General features: G+C 33.5%; 2 protein-coding genes across 5 annotated transcripts in view; both read right to left on the bottom strand.

The window, feature by feature from the left end:
• Window positions 1-25,092, bottom strand: part of LOC126979362 (5-hydroxytryptamine receptor 1-like) — a 161,966-nt gene that overhangs the window by 15,694 nt on the left and 121,180 nt on the right. The gene's annotated exons all lie outside the window — the stretch shown is intronic.
• On the bottom strand, window positions 6,209-10,845 carry LOC126979363 (5-hydroxytryptamine receptor 1-like). Of its 2 annotated transcripts, none has more exons than XM_050828603.1 (2): window positions 9,774-10,845; window positions 6,209-9,428 (listed from the first exon to the last, which is right to left on the bottom strand). In XM_050828603.1, the coding sequence occupies exons 1-2, from the start codon at window positions 10,782-10,784 to the stop codon at window positions 8,694-8,696; spliced, it is 1,746 nt and encodes a 581-aa protein (XP_050684560.1). In that variant the 5' UTR covers window positions 10,785-10,845; the 3' UTR covers window positions 6,209-8,693. The 2 variants fall into 2 exon arrangements, with proteins under 2 accessions (XP_050684560.1, XP_050684561.1); XM_050828604.1 differs by having other exon boundaries at window positions 6,209-9,293.

Genomic DNA, 25,092 nt, shown 5'->3' with positions numbered 1-25,092 from the left:
GCAGCACAAAGATAGTATTAATATCGGCCGCACTGCCGCATAACAATATACCATAGGACATAATACTATGAAAATAACTAAAGTATACTAATCTCGCCGTATCTATGTCATTTAACCGTCTGATTTTCTTAACCGCATATGCTGCGGAACTAAGCCTATTCGCCAATCCTTCAATATGGGGGCCCCACTGCAATTTGGAATCAAGACTAATGCCAAGAAATATATCAGATTCCACCGGTTTTACCACCTCTCCATTTAATAAAATATTCGCATCTACATTTTTGACATTTGGCGCGGTGAATTTAATATATTTGGTTTTATGATTATTTAACAATAAGTTATTGGCGCTAAACCAGTACACGATGTCGGATAGAGCATTGTTTACTTCATCATATAAAACTTGGCTTTGTTTCACTTTGAATATAAGTGAAGTGTCATCCGCAAACAATACCACCTTGTGTTTTTTTTCTACAAGGTTAGGTAGATAATTTATATAAATTAGGAAGAGGAAGGGTCCAAGAATAGACCCTTGTGGTACCCCTATTCAATTCCACCTTCTCCCTCGATGCCAAAAACTTGGATACCATTTCTACCTGTAGATGACAGGATATGGTACGTTCCTCTGCAGTGCAGTTTTCAGGGACTTTCTAACACGTACTATCAAACTTTGAAATGCAACTTCAAAGTGCATGAACGTGCCTCAAAGGCCAACAGCTATTTTGTGGTTCGGCGGCGGTGGTCACTTTCCACTGACTTACGACTGTTTGTTCGCTTCTCCCATAACAAAATTGGTAATATTTTACAATATCGCTGGATAATGTAAGCTTTAGGATTAAATTCTGAGTTTTACCTTATTTATAGGACCTCAAACTCTGAAGTCATCTATTAGGTGATTCTACTTCCTCCACTACCTCTAGACTAGTGGGAGGCTCCTTTGTACAGGATGCCGGCTAGATTATTGGTACCACAATGGTGCATACTTCTAGCGTGAAGCTGTTATGTGTAAACATTACTGAGTTTCGGGCTCCGTAGCTAGTGAAATTACTAGGCATATGCGACTTAACATCTTATGTCTCAAGGTGACGAGCGCAATTCAAGTGCCGTTTTTGGGTGTTTCAAGAATTCTAAGCGGCACTGCATTGTAATGGGCAGGATGTATCAATTACTATCAGCTGCTCGTCTCGTCCCTGATTATCATAAAAATAAAAAAAATAAAAACCTCAATTATTTTTCTTTGAAAGTTTAAAAGAAGAAGATTTAATAAATTAACATAAATTAAATTTCCAGAAAACATTTGCCCTGTGCTTCCCTAGGGCATGAATAGAAGTCCCAGTCTCAAGGGTGTCGTAAGAGGCGAGTTATTTACCAGTAGGAGGCTTCGTTGCACAGAAAGCCGGCTAGATTTTGGGTACCACAACTAGGTAGCTAGTGAAATTACTGTGAAAATGAGACTTAACACTAATTATCTCAGAATGTTTGGGGTTTTTCAAGAATCCTGCGCGGCTCTGCATTGTAATGGGCAGGGTGTATCAATTACCATCAGCTGAACGTCGTGCTCGTCTCGTTCCTTATTTTCATAAAAATAACATGATAACATTAAAACCAGTAAGGTATATTAAAACACCAGGAACCAAAGTCTAACTTTATTTATCACCTGAATCTACACAAGAAAATACACATCGTTTAATAACAATTATTACGTGTCTACTTTATACACAATATATAAAATTAAAAACAGATGTAAAAAAGTATAATACAATTTTCATATTAATTCCATCTTAGCTTTTTATTTCACTGAACGTAATACATCAAGGATTGATAATTATATAATAAATCATTGCCAAAATACTGCAAGGTACAAATTATTGGCGAAACTGACAAAGAATGCCGCAAAAATTACTTCTAAACTAGATTAAATTATTTACAGAAATATTAACGCAAGATTCAAAGAAAACATGCACAATAAGAATCTTAATGTCATAAGTAAGATAACAGAACAATTCGGATTATATGTGCCTAAGATAAAGGTGCATTACATTGATGTCACATATTTGTGTGAATTTATTGTGAAACTCCGAAGATATATACAGTCTATGTGTGTTTATGTTGCTAGAAAGTTCTATCTTCTGTCATCGTGCGAGTTTAAAGGAAGCTTTAACATTCTCAGATTACTCGCACACTCGCATAATAATGATAATATTGCTGCCTAATTTGTGCGCCTCAGCCCTAAGTAGGTACCCAGTAATTAAATACGAGTTGATCATACAAATGATTTAAGTTTTCTTTAGTGTTAATTCCGCCAATATTTGTTTTGTCTCGTGCCAGATTTTGGCGAGACAACACGTCCTGAGGATGCCTCGTGTAGAGGCGAAACACGTGTCGAATTGTTTAAAAACAAATATTGGCGGAATTAACACTAAAGAAAACTTAAATCATTTGTATAATTAAAAATTAAATTTATGGATTTCCGCAAAGTAACGCCTACTTCAATAAATTTTCTACGAGTTGATCATATTGTGAGTAAACTAATCTATGATTGAAAAAATTAAATTTGTAACCAAAATTTCAAGTTTCAAGTGCCGCATCGATTATAAAATCGATGCGGCACTTGAACCCGCGACCAGTTCCGTCCGAGCACTCTTGCCAACTGAGCCAAACGTTTGAGTCGTAAATTTTGGTAGATCTTGTTCATTAATTTTGGTTACAATTTTTATTTGTATTATTTATCCCAGATGTGAGGTATATCTCTTTAAAAATAACATATTAAGTAACTTATCAATGTGTTACGAATCCAATGCAGCTACGTCCTGAGTATATATACTATACATCTTTATTCTGTGATATTGCTCGGACAATACTTAAGTCTGATGGCTAAACGGCTAATAAAATTTGTTGGTTTAATTAAACATCAAACGAGTCTTAATAATAAGATATAATATATTACACAGAATAAATAGTTGGGTATTGCCATTATTTTATTTCTTTACATAAGAAACCTGATTTTTACATCAATTTGTTATTAAAATGAGCCAAAATCTTTCATAGGAACGATTTTAATAGAAATATAAAACTTTCTTAAATTATCTTGTACATTTTATTATTTATAGACTTTTGAAGATTACAAGTTAATTGTCTACGTTTATAATAAATAATAAAACATTTTAAAAATATTTAACAAAATGATAAAGTATTTATTATCAAATATGACACTGTACGGAGTTAAAAACTACTAGATTAAATTATAATATAAATAAAAAAAAAATTACAAACCCATCTTTATGGATATTTTATTATAAATCCTACACACAGGGACAAGTAAAAAATAAGGACTCCGTGAAACATTACATAACAGTGTAGCATCGAAACAAGCCGATTAACGTGTAAATACATAGCTCCACGCTCACACTTACACTACTACAGGCCGATAGGCGGCCATTATGAGAATTGTCATCGTCTGTGACAGATCAGTTTTTGTCTCTATAAAATATTTTAAAAATGCCATCGTGCGTTGTGAAAAAGTGAAAAAACGATACTATGTAAGTATTTGTGGCCATATATGATTATTTAAGGGAGAAAAAATTGTGTAACTAGTATCCCCGTAACCGCACACACACTAGGATAACAGTGCTTCACTTGCTAATATCACGGCGCGGAGTCCTTCTTTTTTTACTCGTCTGTGCCTACATATAGACATTTGATTTCACAGTATGAATAAATATACACGTACTTAATAATTAGGACATATATAAGGTCCCCTATTATGTCACCATTTCCTACAAAAACCGAAACAAACGCAACAATCTATGTTTTTGCGCTATCTCTAGTTTACGAATTAATAATAGAATTTTTACAAAAAACCGATGTTTAATTTAATTTAATTATTCTATTGAAGGAACTACCAAGAATTTAGATATTTATATTTAAATACATCAATTTGAAGTGTCATTGTGTCAAGCGTAGTTTCCCCACGGTATCTGTTATACTCATAATATTAAATTATCTTAAGTATTCTACACAATGCACAATGTTAAAATTACAGTTACTATTATTAACATTATTTACAATTAAACTTACATATAAATCGTAATATTTTATACCAAAAGGTCGTACATCCAATAATACACGTCAATGTCACTTATCTATATATATAAATGAATTGCTGTTCGTTAGTCTCGCTAAAACTCCAAAACGGCTGGACCGATTTGGCTGATTTTGGTCTTAAATTAATTGTGTAAGTCCAGAAAAGGTATAAATAAATATGAGAATACTCGGAATCAAATAAAAACAACGATTTTGATTTTGCTTTGATGTGTCCCCCGTCGTTCAGAATTCAAATTAAAATAATAGTTTAAAATGAATAGCTAATTAGAATTTTTATATCTTTCTGACTTTCTCAGGAGGTAAAAAATAAACTTAATTTTAGCAAACTTAATTTAGCAAGCTTAACTCTGTTTTGTAAGTAAGCAACATCATGTGTAATAAATTGAAAATAACAATATTTTCTGTAATTAAAAGAGTTTGCTTTTGTTTGTTTTAATTGTTATTATACAAAAGTTTAGATCTTTTATTTATCGATTGAGGCAGTTCGAAGTCTGCCGGGTCAGCTAGTTTCTTATAAATTAAATCATCATATGTTCAAATTAATTGTTCAAACAAAATATTAGTAACAATATTTCTTTACAAAGTTTAACAGTATTAGTCCATCATTATTACATATAATTTATAATCAAGGAAGATTTTCAAGCGTTTTAAAATGTAACATTTGTTTGCTATGTATAAATAAATAATATTAACACACATAATATATATTTACATTAAATTAATGTTACGGCAGTGCCAATTTTGTATCTCTTTATCGTATTGCTCGTATTGATAGAAGATTGTTTATAAATAATTGTATTATTTTAAATACTCAAATATCATAAACAGTCCATGATGAGATGGACCCCACTCATTATGAGCACCAAAACATAAAATGATTTGTTAGAACAAATTTATTATCTGTAAAAATGTTAGTATTGCTAAATAAACATCGATATCGATAATATTATTTCATTTACATTTCGAACATCTCTGAAAAACAAAGAAATTTGATTTGACCTCTATTCTAATATCAGTCGCGATGACATTTAGTTCGAAATGAAATATCAATTTGCAAACAAATTTGACAAACGCTGCACGTAAGTAAGATATCGAACGATATGATAGTTGGGGCCGACTCCAGTTTGTAACTGAATTAATAAAAACTATGATAGCTGCCAGAAAATTTGTACAATCACATAAACTATTATTATTATGCAACATCTTTTTGGAAAGTGGATTCATATTACTATATGATCATCATATCATATAGTAATATGTATATATCTATCATATCATAGCTACAAAAGAAAAATACAGCACTCTGTTATGTCCTCACACTCTGTTACGTACTAGCTTTCGCTAATATGTGTAATATGTCTAATTTTGCAATTGTAATCGTTTTAGTTCTTATGTTAACAATGATTTATTTGATGAGCTCTTTTTCCATAGGACTTTAATTTATTTTAATTTAAATTTAATTTCTCATAGTTTTATTTAATTTAAAATTTTGAAATACATTTTTTTTAATATTTATTGCTTATTAATTTTGCTAAAACTCTGTTTGTGTTCGTTTGTTAATTGTTCTCAATTTGCACCTATAATTGGGGTGTCACTTAAATTGTTATATCTGTGTTAGTTCTTAAGGAATTGTATTGGTATTCACCCTGTTGGAGCAATAAATAAATAAATAAATAAATATGCAGGTAGAAAATGTGTTAGATTAATTCTTGGTTTGGCTAATATTAATTAACTTCACGGACTACAATGCTGGCTATTTACTGATGGGTTTTTGATTAAAAAGCAACAAGAGGATAATATATTTAATTGCGTGTAAATTTTTTAAAGAGATACTCGTAGGTACACGTCAAAACAGTTCGGGCTTTTGTTACACAGAGTAATGAATCATAATATCATAGACCACAGAGAATACAACTAAACTTGTAATTTCTGAGGCTATTTACCTACAGATTACATGTCTATGTAGTCATTAGGTCTGGTTTACATTGTTTCAATTTAAATACAAGCTATGAATCAGCCTAAATGGTTTTACAGTGAAACTTTCATTATATCCTTAAATTTTTCCATCTATCGTATGTCACATTACAGCTGGCCGATGAGTAGGGTATTGAGTCATTAATTTCAACTACTGCTTAAATGTCGAGTTGGCAGAGTGGTCTAAGGTGACATATTTTAGGCGAGGGTTCGAACCCCACATGTGACAAAGATTTCTTTATAACATTATATATTTATTTTATGAAGGAGTAACGAAGCGTTATATCCATAGATTTATTTTTATAAAAGTTTGACTTGCATCAAGGTTTCTTAAAATAGACATTTGCAATTCATCTGCTTATATTATAATTGTTTTTATTTTAAACTATGTATCACTCGGGAGAAAGTAGGAGTACACAAGTCACTCAATCGCTTAGTTTCTCCAATGGTGAACAAAGAATCTTTGAATCATATGTGACTTACAATAATGTCACGAAAAAATGAAAATAAACTCTGAATGAACAAACAAAACCAACAACTATATCTACTATCACATGTATAATATAACTCGCTATACATAGTCATTTTATCTATTGATTATATTTACAAATATACAAAAATCTCCCAAAACCTAGGGAAAACTTAATAGGTATTTCTACATGACATTCGGAATTACTATTAAATAAAATAAGGAAATAAACATTCAAGGTCAATGATTTCACTAACTCAAATCTCTTACTTGAGATAATAATCGTAACTATCGTTGGTAACTCACCTTATCCGTGCACGCTGTCTGTCAATGGGACGACGTATAGCTTACCAGCGATATAAAGTTTGTATGGAATTTGCAATTCACGCGTCCCAATATAAGGCGTCAAAAATGACTTATCGGGTATATTGGGACAGCTTTACATTATTGACAGATAATTACTGACAGTAGAAGGTAGTAATGTATCTCTATCTGTAGATAGTATATTGGGAACGGCCGTAAAGAGAATCAAGAATTCTTCGGAACAATAAACCATTGAAAAGGAAACCTCGGTTTGTAAATTTGACGTTTATTAGACCTATTAAAAGACACAAACCCCCTTTTTTTCTACAAGTAAGTGATAACCACCAATCCAACTTTTAAATAATTAATATCAATATTATATATAAGCAAAATTAGTTTAAATACACCACACATGTTTAACTTTTCCCATTCTCTCCGGTATTTTTTTCTCTATGTTGCAATCTCCGCGCATGTAGCTTTAAGGTCCGTGCCTTTTATACCACTAACAAAGAGGATATAGATACTATATAATAGGAGGAGGGACTGCCTAAGTAAAAATTGAAATTTAGTAGAAATCGTGCAGTAATTTGATATAAGTTTGAAATAGTAGTAATTACAGTATCGCGACTGGCCACGAAGTCCGGCTAATTTGAAAGCGATTTTTTTAGAGAGTTGCGCTAGGTTGCCAATAACACTATCGCAATGACAGCTTGATCATAATCTGCTGTTTTAAAAGACAGCTTTGCAGTGGTGATCACTTTCAATAACATAAATTCTCAATTCTCGTAAATTTTCGAATTTCATTGTATGTTGTAGGTGAGCGCGTGTATAAAGCAGGAAGTTACAGCTTCCTTTGCGTAATTACTGTCTGTCGGAAGTTTACAGCGCAACAGCTATGGAATTTGATATAACAAAGGGAATATAACAATAATGAGAAGCGCACCTGTTAAAGAAGGACGTATGTATTAATATTAATAGTCTTATTATTCCATTTTGCATTTTAAATTTAGAAGCGTTAAAACTCAAAATCGATACGATAGAACTATCTATTCGATACGATAGAACTCAGACCTGAGATGAACAAGCTAAATAAAATCAACGGGAATACATGTTTAAAATGTTATTGGTATGGTTACATTAGCAAAGTATTCAGCACATTGCCCATATAACTAGTACGGATGGAAACAATACCCTTCTCACAGGTAAGAATCCTGGATAAGATCAATAAACCAACTACAACATTACCACCAACAAAGATAGACCCAAATAGTAAGTTGTATTTAGTCAAATCAAGCAAATCCCATGCCAAAACTAGCATAAAGCTTCATCTAAGAAATAATGATCTTTTCACTATCGGATCCATAGTGACCAGACATTGTCCTCTGAACTTTTATATGATCACCGACAGCTTCTTTTGTTAATCGATACGTTTATTAAATATGAAGAAAGTCACAGATTGATTCGATTATTACACGAGTTATTTTGATTAAGGGTTTGTATTCTTTCACTCGGGAGATAGATCGAAGAGCTGGTGTGTAACTCTTATCTTAAATTAGGCCGATGAGACTATTTAAAATATAATTCCGAAACCCTATGATAATGTCATAGAGAACAATCTAATAAGTTTTCCCTGAGTAACATTCTTTGCTAAAGCTGACAAATGCCTTACATCATGGTATCTTGTTATAATACTTAAGCTATAATCTTACTTATATTACAAAGTGTACTACAAAGACTAGTATGATTGGTACAACGTTTATAATACTTAAAAGTCTTCGTAAAGATTTTTATTATTTATATAGATCACAGAATCTAGGTCTTTAACATCGACCCGGGATATTGACAATCATAGAAAACTTTCAGTTGCTTTCGCCTCTTCCTTATCAACAGCAGACACTATTTCAACGCCTTCATCATAATTCTGCACTTTGGTGGAACTGTTGACGCAGTAATGTGGCTCTGGTCCTCCATATTGACTATGGTAAAATTCTTCTCGCATCATATGATTTAAATTTGAACATCTAAAAAAGAGAATTTCTTGGAACGGCTTCCGAAAGTCCCTATTCAGGGTTGCGTAGATTATGGGATTGAGAAGGCTGTTAATGTAGCCTAACCAAAGGAACAGAGCGCTCACAGCATCTGGGATCGTGTCTTCGCTGACGAATGGTCTTACAATAGCTAGAACAAAGAAGGGCAGCCAGCATATTATAAATGCGGACATTATTATACCGAGAGTTGTAGACGCCTTGCGTTCTTTGGCTAATTGAAACCGTAACTTCTTCTGATGCGGAGAGGTTGACGATGTATGCAATAAGTCTTTGGCAAAATGACTCTTATGAGCGAAGTTTGATAAAGAGGATCGTATTCTTCCCTTTGTTATTTTTTGGTTCATTTCAGATGACTGTCTTCGTAATTCTCTGTTTTGATTATTGTCAGGATTAGGCCCCTGTAAAGATTTATTAATGGTATGAATAGGTTTTGTTGGCGTTTTTGGAGCTTGTAACATAGGGCACTGTGACTCATTTGATTTTCTTCCTATTAGACGCGTTCCTGTTTGACTTTCAGTTCTGTCAATACTATACTGAAAGAAAAGCATATAAAAGTTTAGAAATTATTATTTTAAAAGATTTTTTATTACGGGTGTTAAAATATTGATGGTTAAATAGAAATACAGAGTTGGGAATCAATTAAGCTACGTTGTATTTATATGTTTGTTCCCAACTGAATGTTTTGGTGGAGTATATACACAAGTTATCTTGACTTTATTAAAAATAATTTATGAGCTACCAGTTCTTAATCAATAAAATAAGACTGAAGAAGAATTTAGAAAGTTTACTTGTAAAACAACTAAATCAGTATATGGAATACTGATCATAATATAGATATAATAGATAATTATATTATATCACAATAATTATATACATACTGTGGTATTTGTGCTAGTAGTGGACCCTCTAGTTTGGTTTTGCTGCGACCCACTTTCTAGAAGTTTAGCTTCAGCAGCTCCTCCATTCTTCACATTTATTTCCAAATAACAGTGCGTCTCTAAATGAGACTGGGCTCGTCTTTCATCTTTTACAATTTTTCTAGCTGCGCTGAATATTTTGTAATATACTACCAACATTACAGTAAGGGGCAGATAAAAAGATGCAAACGTTGCGTAAATCTGATAGCCTTTGTTTTGTGACACAGAACAAGACGTATCTGTCTTTTCATTTCCTAATATTAATACTGGTGGAAGAGATATAAACGCTGCACTCATCCATACTATGAAAACACAAAAGAGCATCCTTCTTGGTGTCCTCTTCACCCCATATTCTAAAGGTTTTGTTATTGCATAGTACCGATCCACTGATATCATACACAAATTAAGGATACTCGCTGCGCAAGATAATACATCGCTGGAGACCCAGAAGTCACATATAAGTGGTCCAAATGGCCATGTACCTAGAAGGTCATATACCATTGCTACAGGCATCACCAAAATAGCGACACACAAATCGCTGACAGCTAATGAAACTATCAAATAATTGCTCGGTCTTCTCAGTTTTCTTACTAAACAAACAGCTACGCAAACAAGAATGTTTCCAACAATAGTTCCAAATATGACAATCATAAAAATGATAGCCAAAAGAACTGTTACAAAAGTAGAATACTTCGAATGTTTTATGTGCAAATGCTTCACAGCAGTCACGTTGCTGTCGTATAAAGTCCAATTGAATGACGAATTGGGGCTTATATTGATTCCAGAAAAAGTTGAATTGCTGAAATCGAACGAGGCCAATGCGGAGTCGGTCTGAATTATCAAAGATACAAGTATGGAGATACACGAAGACAAAGTAACAAAGCTAGGTCGTGGATAGTAGAAGTTATTATTTTGAGTCGCCATACGATTCCCTGAATGGGGCGATATTATTCGTGTTCTTGGTTTTACCATACATTAGGTTTGGTGTATTATTTTTATCACACTAAGTAACCAGATAATTTCTTATTTTATCCGTCCTTTAAAATTTCTAAATCAAGTATGATGCATGAGCTCGTAGTGAAATCGTTTTGTTTTCGAACAACGTAATTGATAACAGTCGGGAAATGGCTCTAATTGATATAAGGCTAGGATTGCCTTTTCGATTTCAAGCCGATCCATTGGATTGTGTATTTGAATTTATGGAAACTCTTCTTTTGTTTTCGGTACTAAGGTTTCGTTTCGCTTGATTTTGATTCGTCGTTTGTTCTTGTTGTTTTAAAGGCGGTTGGCTTCTACTTCAATATTCCGCTAGCAGATTGTTTCATTAGTGACGTTGATCAGGATAAAGGTGTTCGACCTGTAAAGAAAATAAAAGTTTTATAGCAACAGCTCTAAGCTATATTTCCCCTATAATTTCGTTTGCATAAATATTGCAACACCACTTGTAGACAAAGACCATTAGTTAACTCAGGTATTTATTAAAATTATTTTGTGTTGATGGTAAACAATAACAGTGAAATATGTTTGTCGATTTCAAATGATTATTCAGACATGATTATGGAAAAGGGGTCAAGTGCGAGTCAGACTCACAAAAAAAGGGTTTCTGTACAATCGTACTAGATTTATGAAAAAATGTATTTACTAAAAAAATCACAAGGGTTTATTGACTTCAATAGATACATCATTATACACAGACATAGTGTCTGTGGCATAAATAATAAAAGGATTATACGAGCATTATATTAACGATTATAAAGATACATATAATGCTCGACTTGGTGGAGACACTGCCGTGGCAAAAAGAAGCGGCACGGCCGTACCATCCTTTTCTCAAAGAGCCATTTTCGACCCCATATAACTTGTTGTGTATAAAGCTATAAGATTGAATTTGAAGTAGCCAAGCAGACAATTTTAAATATATATTTAATATTATACAATAAATACTATTTAAAAATTTAATCGATATTAACCAGTCATTTAAGAATTATTACTATTCAAACTTTATAAATTTTGTCACTCACTGACTTACTGACTGACCGGTCATCAAAAGTTTAAGGCACTTATAGCAGACATAAAAACTTTAAATTTCAGCTGATACGTTAATTAATTACGTAATAACTTAATATGGAAGGGGTCCTTAAGTAGGGACTGAATGAATTGACCGACTTGGATTTGGATTACACGGATCGCACAAATTTTTACGGTAGAAGAATTGCGTTGCGAGACTTGTTTTTTTTTATTAGTTATGTTTATTATGGCATATAAATATATAAGATAACTTTTATTTTACAACATGAAGTCCTGACCTGCAATCCGCTGTCAGAGAAATAGATGGACGGCCGGACAGAAGAGACATAGAAATAGGGTTCCTCTTTGTATCCGGAATCACCAAAACAAGCTTATGCTTGCGACTTTGTCATGTTTTCTTGTTGCTTAGACGAGCTGTCTGATCCTAACGATTTGATAATAAATCACGATGATATTATATTCTGATTCCCAGAATAAATGCATCGCAAATGAATCTTATTGTATAGCAATTTTCATTTAAATCGGTCATGCCTCGCCTGAATCATATAAAAAGACAAAATAAAAAAAAAACTATGTATTACTATTTCTTTGTTTTTTTCATAGACTTAAAATATACTCATAGACAAACAAAGCATTCGAGAGAAGAAAACATCTATAGCGTAGATACAGTAAAATAGAAAATTAAAGTAAACTTTTCCGTTATCAGAAACACGAAAGGCGCATTCACTTTAATTAAAATTCAAATATTTTTATTCCAAATAGGATGCGACATCACTTATTGAAAGTCAAAAAACTACCACCCATTCCAAAATGAATGCCTCAGGCCTGAGAAGAATGGGGCAACAAACTCAACGGGCTTTTTCTTCATAAAAAATATGTTTACAAAGTGATATTGTACAATTAAACTTATTATTAAATAGCCTGCGGGCGGTCGCTCCATTCCCAATCTGTCGTATCATTAAGAAAGTCATTTATGTTATAGTAACCTTTACCACACAAACGTTTTTTAACAATTATATAATATGTTCACACTCCCTCTACCAGTGACATCTAATCCTCACAATCCAATATGTGCCCACGATGCTAGAGTTAATCTCTATTTAGCCCTTGGGCTCCCCTAACATTTTATAAATAACCTTTTTTCAAATGCATGTCGCTCTGTTTTTTTTGTTTTTTTTTTTTTTTTTATAAAGAGCATTGGTAACAAGATCATCAGCTCAAACCAAAATATAATACAAGAAGGATATTTAAATCATTTTTCAATATAATCGATTACAAGAAAAAAACCCCGTTAGGTTTATGGGCAAAAAATATTTTGTAGGTTATACCCCCACTTTATCTTAAACTACGTCAGCCACGTTTCGACATTGTGCGATTTGTGACTCTGTCAGGCGATCCATCAGATAACTATGATATCTGCTACTACATCCATCCTATAATTTAAATGGCGCTTACCTGATCGATATCACTATTTGTACATTGTGAAACGCAAATGATGTCTATATTCGATAGATAAGTAGCAAGTAGCCTATTCGTAACTTTACTTGGACATTGTGAAACAGCACCTCGATATTGTAAATTACCTACAGATAAGTAACCATAGACAGCACATACTAGCGTAAAATCAACCTGACAACCCAATAATTCAATTTAATTTATGTGAAAATACTAAGGAGGAACTTGTCAATAAGGATCGGTTACAGTTACAATAAATTCACTTGCCGTTTCTATCTTCCTGTATATACGTTACAGATGTTCTTTTTCCTCGAATACTTCGTTTGTCTTTAAGCTAGCATATTGTCAGTCTATCAAAAAGAAAGTGTGTGTTTTTATACGTATGCACGCAAGAAGTTATAATCTTTGGCGTAACAAAGCAAAAAATCCTTAAAATTATTTATTGCTCCTGCTATTCTACCTTTGTAGAAAGAAAAATCTTGCAAAGATGGCTTTGACAATTAATCTACACTGGCCTTCAAAAGTAAGTATCACACTTTTAAAATTGGGATAACGTTTTAAGTTCACAAGATATACTTTCGAAATAAAAAGGACTCCAAAAAGAATTTAATTTTGTACATAAAAACTTTATAGTCGGTAACCTTCTTTTAAGAATTGGCTGAAAAAAAACTTCAAAAACAAAACCATTCCTTTTTCAAAGTGGACGTTTCCGAATTACAATTTTACCATTCACATTTTTCTTTCTGTTTTAAATTTTTTTCAAGATCGATGGGTCTTGTTTTAAAAATTTATGCTAAAAAGCACATAACATTTATTTATCATGCCTCTTTCAGTTGAAGAATGTGCTAGGATCATGGCTTTTCTGGAACTAGGCATCAGTATGCGTCGCACTGCAAGAATGGTGGGTGTGACGGTACGAACGGTCCAGAAGGTAAAGCGAAGGTACGAAGAGACTGGACACCATCTGAGGAGACCTTGTAATGGCAGACCCAGGTGTACCAGTGCCCGAGAAGATCGTTATATTATTTCCACTGTGTTAAAACATCGCCACCAAAATGCAGTTGAAGTCCAGCAACAGCTACTTCAAACCCGGAGGAACTACATTAGTGACAGTACAGTGAGAAGAAGATTTGAAACCCCGAAGACCAGCGAGTGGCCCAAAACTCGAGAGACAGCATCGAGTAGCGAGACTGCGATACGCCCGTGAACACATGCAGTGGGATGAAGAAGAATGGTCAAGAATTTTGTTTGCAGATGAGTCTCGATTCTCCCTTTACACTTCTGATGGAAGGCGAAGTGTTTACAGGCGACCTGGTGAGCGATACCTTCAAGCCTGCATCTCAGAAAGAGTCCAATACGGTGGAGGCAGTGTACATGTATGGGCTGGCATATCTTCAGAAGGTCGCACAGAGCTAGTAGCCATAGAAAATTGCACCCTCACTGGGCAAAGATATGCTCAAGAGATTCTCAATGAGTATGCAGGGCCGTATTTTGCAAATATGGGTGATGGATCGATGCTGATGCATGATAATGCCCGGCCACACACGGCTTATATCGTACAAGAGTATATTCAGGAGGTCGGTATCAGCGTGATGGCTTGTCCATCAAGAAGTCCTGATCTCAACCCGATTGAACACGCCTGGGATGAGCTTGGGAGGCTAGTCAGAAATCGCAGACCACCACCTACTACCCTCAGCGCACTAAAGCAGGTCCTGGTAGAAATGGGAGAATATTCCCCAACATCGGCTCCGAAACCTAGTGTTCAGTATGCCAAACTGGCTCGAAACTGTAATCAGAGCTCGAGGAGGCAATACCAGTTATTAAAAATTAAATAACATGTAATACATTTTAGTCGAATTTTTGTACACGAAACTAAAATGTTTCATTGTTTTATCTTTTTAAGTTGAAAATGTTACTAATGTATAATTTTAGTTTCTAAAAATTAAAGCCTATAAAATTTGCAACAAAACGTTTTTAATCTTAAATCTCTACCTTCTATAATTAAGAAAAAAAAATAATTTGAAAATTGCGATACTTACTTTTGCAGGCCAGTGTATATATATAAAAATGAATTGCTGTTCGTTAGTCTCGCTAAAACTCGAGAATGGCTTGACCGATTGGGCTAATTTTGGTCTTGAATTATTTGTGGAAGTCCAGAGAAGGTTTAAAAAGTGAATAAATAGAAAAATGCTACTAAATTAAATAAAAACAACAAATTTGTTTTTCCTTTGATGTGTCTATACATAATTTCTATTAGAGAATTTATTGACGCACGGTTTGACAGTTCTGCTGTGAAACAATTTCATTACGACAGCAGGGTGCATATTTTACGAAGTAATTTTTGATGTTATGATATATTATTGACAAATTCATATACAAACATTATTTTATTTATTATATACAGAACAACGTCGGTCGGGTCAGCTAGTTATTAAATAACGAATACGGCTGTATGGGCTTGAACCCTTTACCTGTCCTAATAATGGACAAAGAAACCAAAAAATAAGTAACGAATGTCGCAAACATCAGAAAATTTTAGAAACCAACTTCACCCTGCTACGTAAATGGGCGCGCATCCTAAAATTTCACTCTCATCATTTTTTCATAACGCGCCTAAAGAAGTATAAATACAAAAAACAAATAAACAGTATATGACATAAAATTTACATACGTTTATTTCAATTGAATAACAAAGGAAACGACCAACATACTAGATACAATATTAGGCGACATGACGTTATGAAAGCCCACTAAAGTTTAATGTGACCATATCATCGAGGTACACCCATCTTGAAGCAATAATGTTGTCTTATATTACTAACTGCCCATTACTCGACGTATAAGGTGATCAGCTCGTTAACATGAATGATACCCATCTACAAGTTACGACTACTGAAATTAAACATGAGATGAATAATTAATTTTAAAATATCTTTATTGGTGTCTATGCGAATAAAATTCAGTATGAATTTTTAGAACGATATTAAAATTCTGATATTTTTATTCAAAATAGGATCTAAAATCACTTTTTGAACTCAGCAGGCTTCTTGTTTTTTTTTTTTTAATTTCGTCACAATTAAATAGTACATTACATTTATTGTTGAATAGCCAGAGAGCGGTCGCTCTATCTCTAGTATCCTTAGGAAAGTCCTGTATGTTATAGTAACCTTTACCACACAAACATTTTTAACAATTCATTTTAACCGATCTTGAAATGGAGGAGGTTCTCAATTCGATTGGTATTTTTTATGTATGTGCACCGATTACGCTGAGATTTATGATCCGATTTTCATGATTCTTATTTAGTTTGATGCGGAATGTTTGCGATTTGGTCCCATTAAAATTTGGCATAGTTTGGCCCAGTAGTTTTCATTTCATAAACATTTATGAATATTTTTGATTAGGTGGATGGTGATATAGTTTGAGTCCTGCTTTTTTAGTAGTTTTTATTTAGATTTATTCTTTATTATCATTTTTAAGTGGATCTTAGGCTACCTGTCATTCATTGCTAACAAACTGTCTTCACGATATTTTAGTGTCTCACAAGAATGTGAAATAGGGGATCTATATTTGTTAAGGCACGCGGAACCTTTCGTAGTAGGCCTACCCATAGCTAATTAAAAAAGTTACATTTTAATAAATGACAATATAAGCAACTTAATCTTATGGTTTACCTGATTAATGATACTAAAAAGAAAAAATAAAAAAAACTACGTTTAAAAAACCGACTTCAAACATTTTAAAGTATAAAATAACTTAATAGAGATTTAATTTAATACACCTCTTATGCAAATTTTATACTTTTGATATTACCAAAATACTATTATTTGTATGTGCTACCTATTGATAGGTTTGAAGTCAGTGTCATGCCATATGGCAAATACCTATTATGAGCAGGTACCTACACTCGCCACGCGGGACTTTGAGCGGGATAGCTTCGTCTAGAACTAACAGTACTAAACAAATAATAGTATTTTATTAATATTAAAGGTTTAAGATTTGCATAAGAGGTTTCTTAAATTAAATCTCTAAGTTATTTTATACGTTAAAGTTTTTGAAGTCGGTTTTTTTAAACATATATTTTTTATATTTTGTAACACATTAATTGTTTTTTACCTTTTTTGAGATCGTATTGTAAAAATATAAACATCACCCAACTACAGACTTACTAACTCATACTAACCCAGTTATAGGCATTGCTAGTTTATTTTTGTTCCTGGTACTATTATGATTATGACAGTTTCTAGAAAATTCGCTTCTGTACGGAGAACTAGATCTATGACCCAATCCTTCAATATGTGGGCCCCAATATGTAGTCTGGCTGTGCATAGTTTTTGTCTATATCGCGTCAAAAAATATTATAGATGTGAATAACAAACGTATCTACAATCACTACTTATTTACATAAATTGTTATGACATGGCGACATAATTATACATAGCATCTAACGAGGTGTCGTGCGTTCATAATGTTTAAAACATTATTGTTATAAATATTCATTATATTATTGTGATCAACGAAAAGTGTCTCATTATCATATAATAAAAACAAGCCCGGTCTTAGAATATTCCCCAGTATGAGCCCGATTTGCATATTTAGCTAATCAGCGAAATATGCGTAAAGCTGTGACGTATTGAGTAATGCATATTTATATAGGTTTAACGATGCTATCACTTTCATACTACCGTCATTATATCAGCTTAAATTAATATAAAGTTTTTATAATGGTGTAGATATATAAGCTTGGATATATTAAGCTCGTTTTTTATGGACGAGGAGGATAAACGTACGTGTTACCTGATATCAAGTTATCACCGCCACCCACATTTTCTTTCAACGCCAGAGGAATAACAGAAGCCTTTCCGGCCTTGAGTGGCGGCATTCGGGCGGTTGAAAGGCCGGCTTTTTTTAAGGTACCCATGTCGTATCGTCCTGGAAACGGGCGTTTTTAATTTGTTCCGTACCTTTATAAAATACAATACCAAATAGGTTTTAAGCTTTTGAGAATATTACTGGCACATTTATGAAGTGTTATGATGCTTAAAAAAGTTTATTCCAAATTCGATTTAAGACATTGTCTTGTGTATCGTGGCGGGAATAGTTGATATATAGTTCGTATTAACTATAAATCATTTTTAGATAATTATTGTCGGATTGTATTTCCTATTTTTGAGTCCCAGTTATGTTTTGGGCAATATATTTGGATAAGAATTCTTGAGCGCTAAAACTTCAAATGGACAATTCTATTCTTATTTCCGAGCGGATCATTCGAATAGAATTGGCTGAGGGGATTAATAACAATTATTACTGATGAATAATCCATTATTTATTCAACCGTTTTCGTGATTTAGACGTTGATGAAGGATCGCCTAATTTGAAATCGGAGATTACGTGAATAAATTTGGAAGGATCTTATTCATTTTGTTTGATTACAATGATTCCATGAATTAACAATGCTTCTTCAGATATCTGCTGAGATGGCAAACTGAAATGTTGCAAAAAAATGGCCGTGAAGTAGTAGACATATTGTCTGCAAAAATAGTGGCCCATATTTATTTTTATAGTTAAATTACACTAAAAAAGACAAATTACAATAAGAACCAAACAAAACTTCATTTCACACACTAAAAAAGTAAAATTACCATCAATCAACTTCATACAACGTCTAATTACTAGTGGGAGGCTCCTTTCGACAGGATACCGGCTGAACTGAGTTTCGATCTAAAGGGCGCCGTAGCTAGTGTAATTACTGGGAAAATGAGCCTTAAAATTTTATGTCTCAAGGTGACGAGCGCAAATGTAGTGCCGTTCAGAACTTTTAGGTTTTTCAAGAATCCTGAGTGGCACTGCATTATAATGGGCATGGCGTATGAATCGCCATCAGCTGAACGTCCTGCTCGTCCCGTCTCTTATTTTCAAAAAAAAAATATACGATTAGCCGGCAAAATAAGCCTATATAAATTGGCGGAATTAACACTAAAGAAAACTTAATTCATTTGTATAATTATGGATTTCCACAAAGTAACGTCTAATTCAATAAATTTTAATAAAGGATTTTATAAATATAAAATAAATAAAGTAAAATTTAAAATTGAATATTTGTTTAAAAGAATAAACATACAAAAAATATTACAATAGATTTAATTCGATTTGAGATAATTTGTTTGATAATGTGTCGTTATCATAATTCTGGTATTATATTATATTCAAATATAATTTGAAAAACAACAAAATTTTATGAACGATGCGAGACTCGAACCCACGACCTTCAGAGTTCCGTGCCAGTGCTCTAACCAACCGAGCTAACCGTTCGAGTGTCGTATCGTTATAAAATCCTGTATGCTTTGTTCAACTCTCAGGTTGTGGCTTCATCTACAGGATCTACATTACAGTTGATAACCTGCTCAACCCCGATATTTGGATATTAGGAAATTGACATGAGATGTCGCTATTGTAAATCTAAACAATTTGTTATATTTTTAAAGTGATAGCCCTCACTTCTAGGATTAATACACAAATATATATTTGTGTCGTATTATCAGTTGGTTAGAGCACCGGCACGGAACGCTGGAGGTCGTGGGTTTGAGTCCCGCATCGTTCATAAAATTTTGTTGTTTTTCAAATTTTATTTGTGTATTAATCGTAGAAGTGAGGGTTATCACTTTAAAAACATAACAAATTGTTTATAATATATTGTTCAAATTGCACAGCAAATTTTGTAATTTTTGGTTTGGTTCATAACATGGGTATGGGCAGGACCTTTTATAATTACGAAGAGCTATCCCAGTACAATATTCTATTGTTCTTTTTGAGAAAACATTTTCAATTTACCGCAGGCGTTTTTATTTTGTTTGAGTTCATAAGCCCCTGTGCAGAGATAAGTTAATGTGTATTTTCCGCTGAATAATACATTATTTGTGTTTCAGATGGTTTATGGTTCCTTTGATTCGGCATTCCTGTTTTTAATTTTGTTAAGACGCAAGGTTAGAGCAGGTTTTGTAATGTCGGGATCAAAGTAGAAAACAGGAGAATATTATTCTTAATTATATTTACCGTGCGTTGCATTTTGAAGAAATTAGTCCATACTGAATTAAAATAAAAATGGAGGGTGTTAAGCACACTTCGTTTTTCACACGACATAATTGGACATTACATTAATAGTATGAAATATTACTTATGTTTACGCCGAGGTTATCCAGCTCTTCGACAACACGGACCTAGTGAGAAATTTCAAAAATGCTTTTTTGAGTTAGTGTTGTAAAAGCTAGTGTAATATAGTGCACTGAGTGTACATATATAATATATTTTCTTTATTACCCGCCGCGATGGCAAGCGTCCTGATGGAATGACGCTGGTGGCTTGGGCACGGGGAAGGGCGCTGGTGTGGGACGCGACTTGCGTCGACACTCTGGCTCCTTCTCATGTCCAAGTTTCGTCAGTTGGTGCTGGGGCTGCTGCTTCGACTGCCGAAGACAGCAAGCGTCGCAAATATGTTGGCCTCAGTGAGTCATACATCTTTGTTCCGTTTGGTGTCGAGACACTTGGCCCGTGGGGTCCAGAGGCGCGGAGAATGTTCAAAATACTATCTTCGCGCCTCAATAAGGCTACTGGAAACCCAAGCGCTGGCAGCTATTTCGGTCAACGGATCAGCCTAGCTATCCAACGCGGTAATGCTGCCAGTATTCTTGGTACGCTTCCACGTAATGATAGTTTTAATTATATGTAGTCGTAGTATGGTAAATATAGTTATAAGATTTATTTTGTTTGTTGTATACTTTTCTTCAAAATTATATTTCTGGTGACTTGTTAGACGGACTCACGTATGAAGGGATCCAGTTATTTGAGCATCAAAATAGAGTCTTGGCAGACAGTAAAAAAAAATACCTTTTTATTTTCCACCATAGAAAGTTAAAACTAATCGTAAATACACACAAGAGAAATGACGAAAACCTATTGCTAGAAATAGCATCAAATCTTAAGGTAGCTAAGGCCTTTGTCATTCTTAAGAATTCTAAAATAACGTTTCTGTCGCCCTAACGCTGATGAGACAAAAATTAGTATTATAAAGATAACTGCAGATACGACTGCAAATTATAACAAATAACTAACAACTACAGATATATCAATAAAAGAAAAATTGTTAGCCCCACGATATTGATCTTAGATATTTTTTATGGAAAACGAGCGTACGGGTGTGGTGTTAAGTGATCACCGCCACCCACATTCTCATGCAACACCAGAGGATTCACATGAGCGTTGCCGGCCTTTAAGCAAGGTGTACGCGCTTTTTTTGAAGGTACCCATGTCGTATCGTCCCGGATACACCGCACAAGGAAGTTCATTACACAGCTTTATAGAACGTGGAAAAAAGCACCTTAAAAAACGCACTGTGGAGGACTGACACATGCAGTTGGTGGGGATGATATCCTAATTTGTAGCATATCGTGCGAAGGTGGCATGCGGCCTCAGGAATCAGGTGAAACAGCTCTTCGAAAATATTATGAAAATAGCATTGATGTAGGGATAAAAACCACAAAACAGTCAAGAACATTTGTGTGGAAAAATGGCTGGTAATGCTTCCTCTTAAACTTCTTCTTCCATGCAATATAAAATAGAAATTTCACTGAAAAGTTTAATCTTTCCCCCTGCTCAGCCTTTGCACAGCGGCCGGCGAAATTCGCAGCAAATTTAAATAAAAGTGGGGTTGTCAAGAGACTGTTGGTTGTGAACTTTTGCTGTGGCCTTAATATATGTAATTCCTTTGAACTTTAGGATTAGGTTGAAATTGCTTTAATTGTTTTTATAACTCAGCCATGATAAAACTGACTGGATTCACTTTTACACCTAAATTCTTAACACGCCTGGTCTCAATGTGATCCTGCATCAAACTGTGTCAAGCACATGTCCCAGATACCACCAATAATTGACGTTGACGAATTATTAATGGAACTTAGAAAATTTACATGTCGAGACAGAGTCTCTTGCTGTTAAACAACCGATAAAAACAAGCCAGGAATATTAGTTTAGTGTGCGTGACAACGCTACGTTTTACACTCGCGATTTGTATGACACTTTGTGTTAGTCTGCGTGAATTGCTTAAAATAGAGGTTAGCTCTAAACTTTTTTCGACGCTTTGACAGCTGTCATATAGAACTATAGTACCAATGCTTTAAAAAGTGTTTTTTTTTTATTCAAACTATAGTACCTACAACATAATATCTTATTAAATTATCAAAATAATAATGTTGATGACGCATACAATTCTTTTATTTAAACTTAATTGCATTTACTTACGATAGTTAAGGAATTATATTTATCGTGCTAAAGGCGTGATCGATCTACTGAAATTAATATTGATTGCTTTAAGTTCACGAAAACAATTTAGTTGGTACATCTACCGTCACCGTGACGTCAGTTGTTATTGTTAGGTGTAAAAATAAAATGAGGGTAGCCGATAAAAACTAACGCACAATCATCGCCTGCATTCAGGCTTGAGCTGTCGAAAAGTACTGACTCCTGAGTATTTGATAACGATGGTGATAATGAAGAGTATGACTATGGCAATTCTGATATGATTTTATAAGATATGCAGAATTGCTTGAGGTCGATTGCCTCCTTGAGCTTGAGATGAGTAGAGAGATTCCTACCGCCGAACTCCAACTTGATTCAACTTCAAACTTAGATATCATTCTGTTAAATGGTTCAATAATTAAACATGTTCAGTTTTTTGTGTGGATTTAATGCACAATAGAACTGGTAAACTAGATTAATACTTATATCAGTACTTAGAACAACTTTGCCTTCTACTTCGATTGTAATTTAAACTAAAATCGAGCAAACTGATCAGCACCAAATGCCCGGTTGTTCGTCGTTCTCTCCTTATTATATTAATTTTGTGACAGAATTAAATTATTAATTAAACAATTAATTATTTCAAATCATGTTTATATTATGCAACCTTACAATTCTCATCATCTGGATATGTGAAGACCACCTCCACCTCCATGAAGTTTTCAAGGAACTTCATACCAAATTGTGGAATGAGTTTTATTGTTTTTCCAGGTCCAGTTTCCTTATGAAGAACCAACCGCCCATGGAAAGCGTTTGCACTTTCTAAAAGACCAGCAACGCTCTTGTGATTGTTCTCTCTTGCAAGATTTGTTTGTATATATTGTCAATCTATGGTTTTTTGATTTGAAATATTTGAATATGCCTAGTACTAATAATCTTTAGATAGACATACCATTAATTATTTAGTAATTGCTTATTACAGGCATACTGTGGTGCTAATAATGAAAATTTTTCCCCAGTTAGATAGAGCGTATTGTCAAAGCTATTTTTCATCCGTAATCGTTGGTTACGTCATCCAATCTTAAAATTATTTTAACGATTTTAGAATTTAATTGCTTTTTAGAAAGAATAGTGAAGATCAATGTTGTTTCCTTCACCTAGTATGAGCCAATTTCACTTTATTCCTGAGTCGACACACAAAATAAAAGAATCATAACATTAGAACCGCTCTTGATATTTGATACCTCATATTATTATCTATATTTAGTATGTACGAAACCCAATAATCAAACAGAAAATGGTTTATATCTGTCTTTTACTAAGATTAATAAAAACATAGTAGTTTGTTAAACCTGCTAACTATTATTACCTGTTGGTATATTAATTATTTTAACACGAATTTATATTTTCTTCACGCACTGATTTCTTGCGTATGAAAAGCTAGAAATTTTTGTGTTCCAATAAAAAGAATCGTAAACGATTTCTTTAATCTTATATTTTTTTCTTTTCCTAATAAAAAATTCACTGCAAACTGCTTAAAGAGATACTAAAGGTAATTGTTAAAATTATTCAATATTTTATGCCTCTTTAATTATAGCCTCTTTAAATATTTAATTTATAATAAACAACAATTTTAAGTAAAGGTAATTTTATATGACCAGTTGTTCTGTAAAAATAACTGAAACTAAATTGATACAGTGCAGTGTTAAAATAATTTTGTTTATTGTGAAATACTGACAGTGTTACACACAAAGCAAATTGCCTGACATTTCCCTGAACTGGAAAAGCCCTTTGTTTACATTTCCATTGCAAAAACAGCCTTCTGAAATTGTTTACCGCAAAATTTTATTTTGATCACAAAAAATATTCTTATAATATAATTTTAGCTCAACACAAATTTATCATAATATTAAAGACAATAGAAAATAAAAAGGTTGGGAAAATTTTATACCAATTTTACATGAAAATTCAAGATTTTTTTCAAAGTTTCTTTAGATTTAATTTCAGTATGTCAGTAGTATATGGTAGTAGTTACCACAGTAGACATATAGTTAGTATAAATCCCTACTCTGTGGAAGTAGTGACATGTTAAATGTGTTTTGGTGTAAATTTGGGAGTTCTGATCAAAAAAACGCGACAAAAAGTTTTAGCAGTCTACTTTTGACGTTAATCTGAAACCGCTTAAAGAATTCTTAAACCATCGAAACACGTTTCAATCTGAAGTCCGTTAAATGGCGAATTCCTTAAGACCTCTGAACGAAACTTCCTTAATTATTGGGGCTTGCTAAAGATATGTGGTGTCTATCGTTTAAGCAAATATATTTTGATATGGTACCCTCCTGGAGTAATATCGCTTTGTGCATCGATTCCATTTATTCAATCCAGACTGGTCTAAGTCTGGCCCGATCCTGGTGACGTCTCAATTCGACCTTCTTATGAGGCAGCTAAACTTTTCACACCCTTCGGCCTCTGTTATTCCTCTTTCCTCTGGGGAAATACAGGGCAT

Source organism: Leptidea sinapis, chromosome 3 (genome assembly GCF_905404315.1).
Source record: "Leptidea sinapis chromosome 3, ilLepSina1.1, whole genome shotgun sequence".
Taxonomy (NCBI): Eukaryota; Metazoa; Arthropoda; class Insecta; order Lepidoptera; family Pieridae; genus Leptidea; species Leptidea sinapis.
This window is presented reverse-complemented; position numbering and strand designations above follow the sequence as displayed.

What these genes read in the sequence shown, in the direction of transcription:
- LOC126979363 (XM_050828603.1), bottom strand. Translation starts at nt 10,784, where the DNA reads ATGGTAAAACCAAGAACACGAATAATATCGCCCCATTCAGGGAATCGT. An exon ending in CTACTAGCACAAATACCACA is followed by an intron (nt 9,429 to 9,773) that starts GTATGTATATAA and finishes CTTTTCTTTCAG; the next exon opens with TATAGTATTGACAGAACTGA.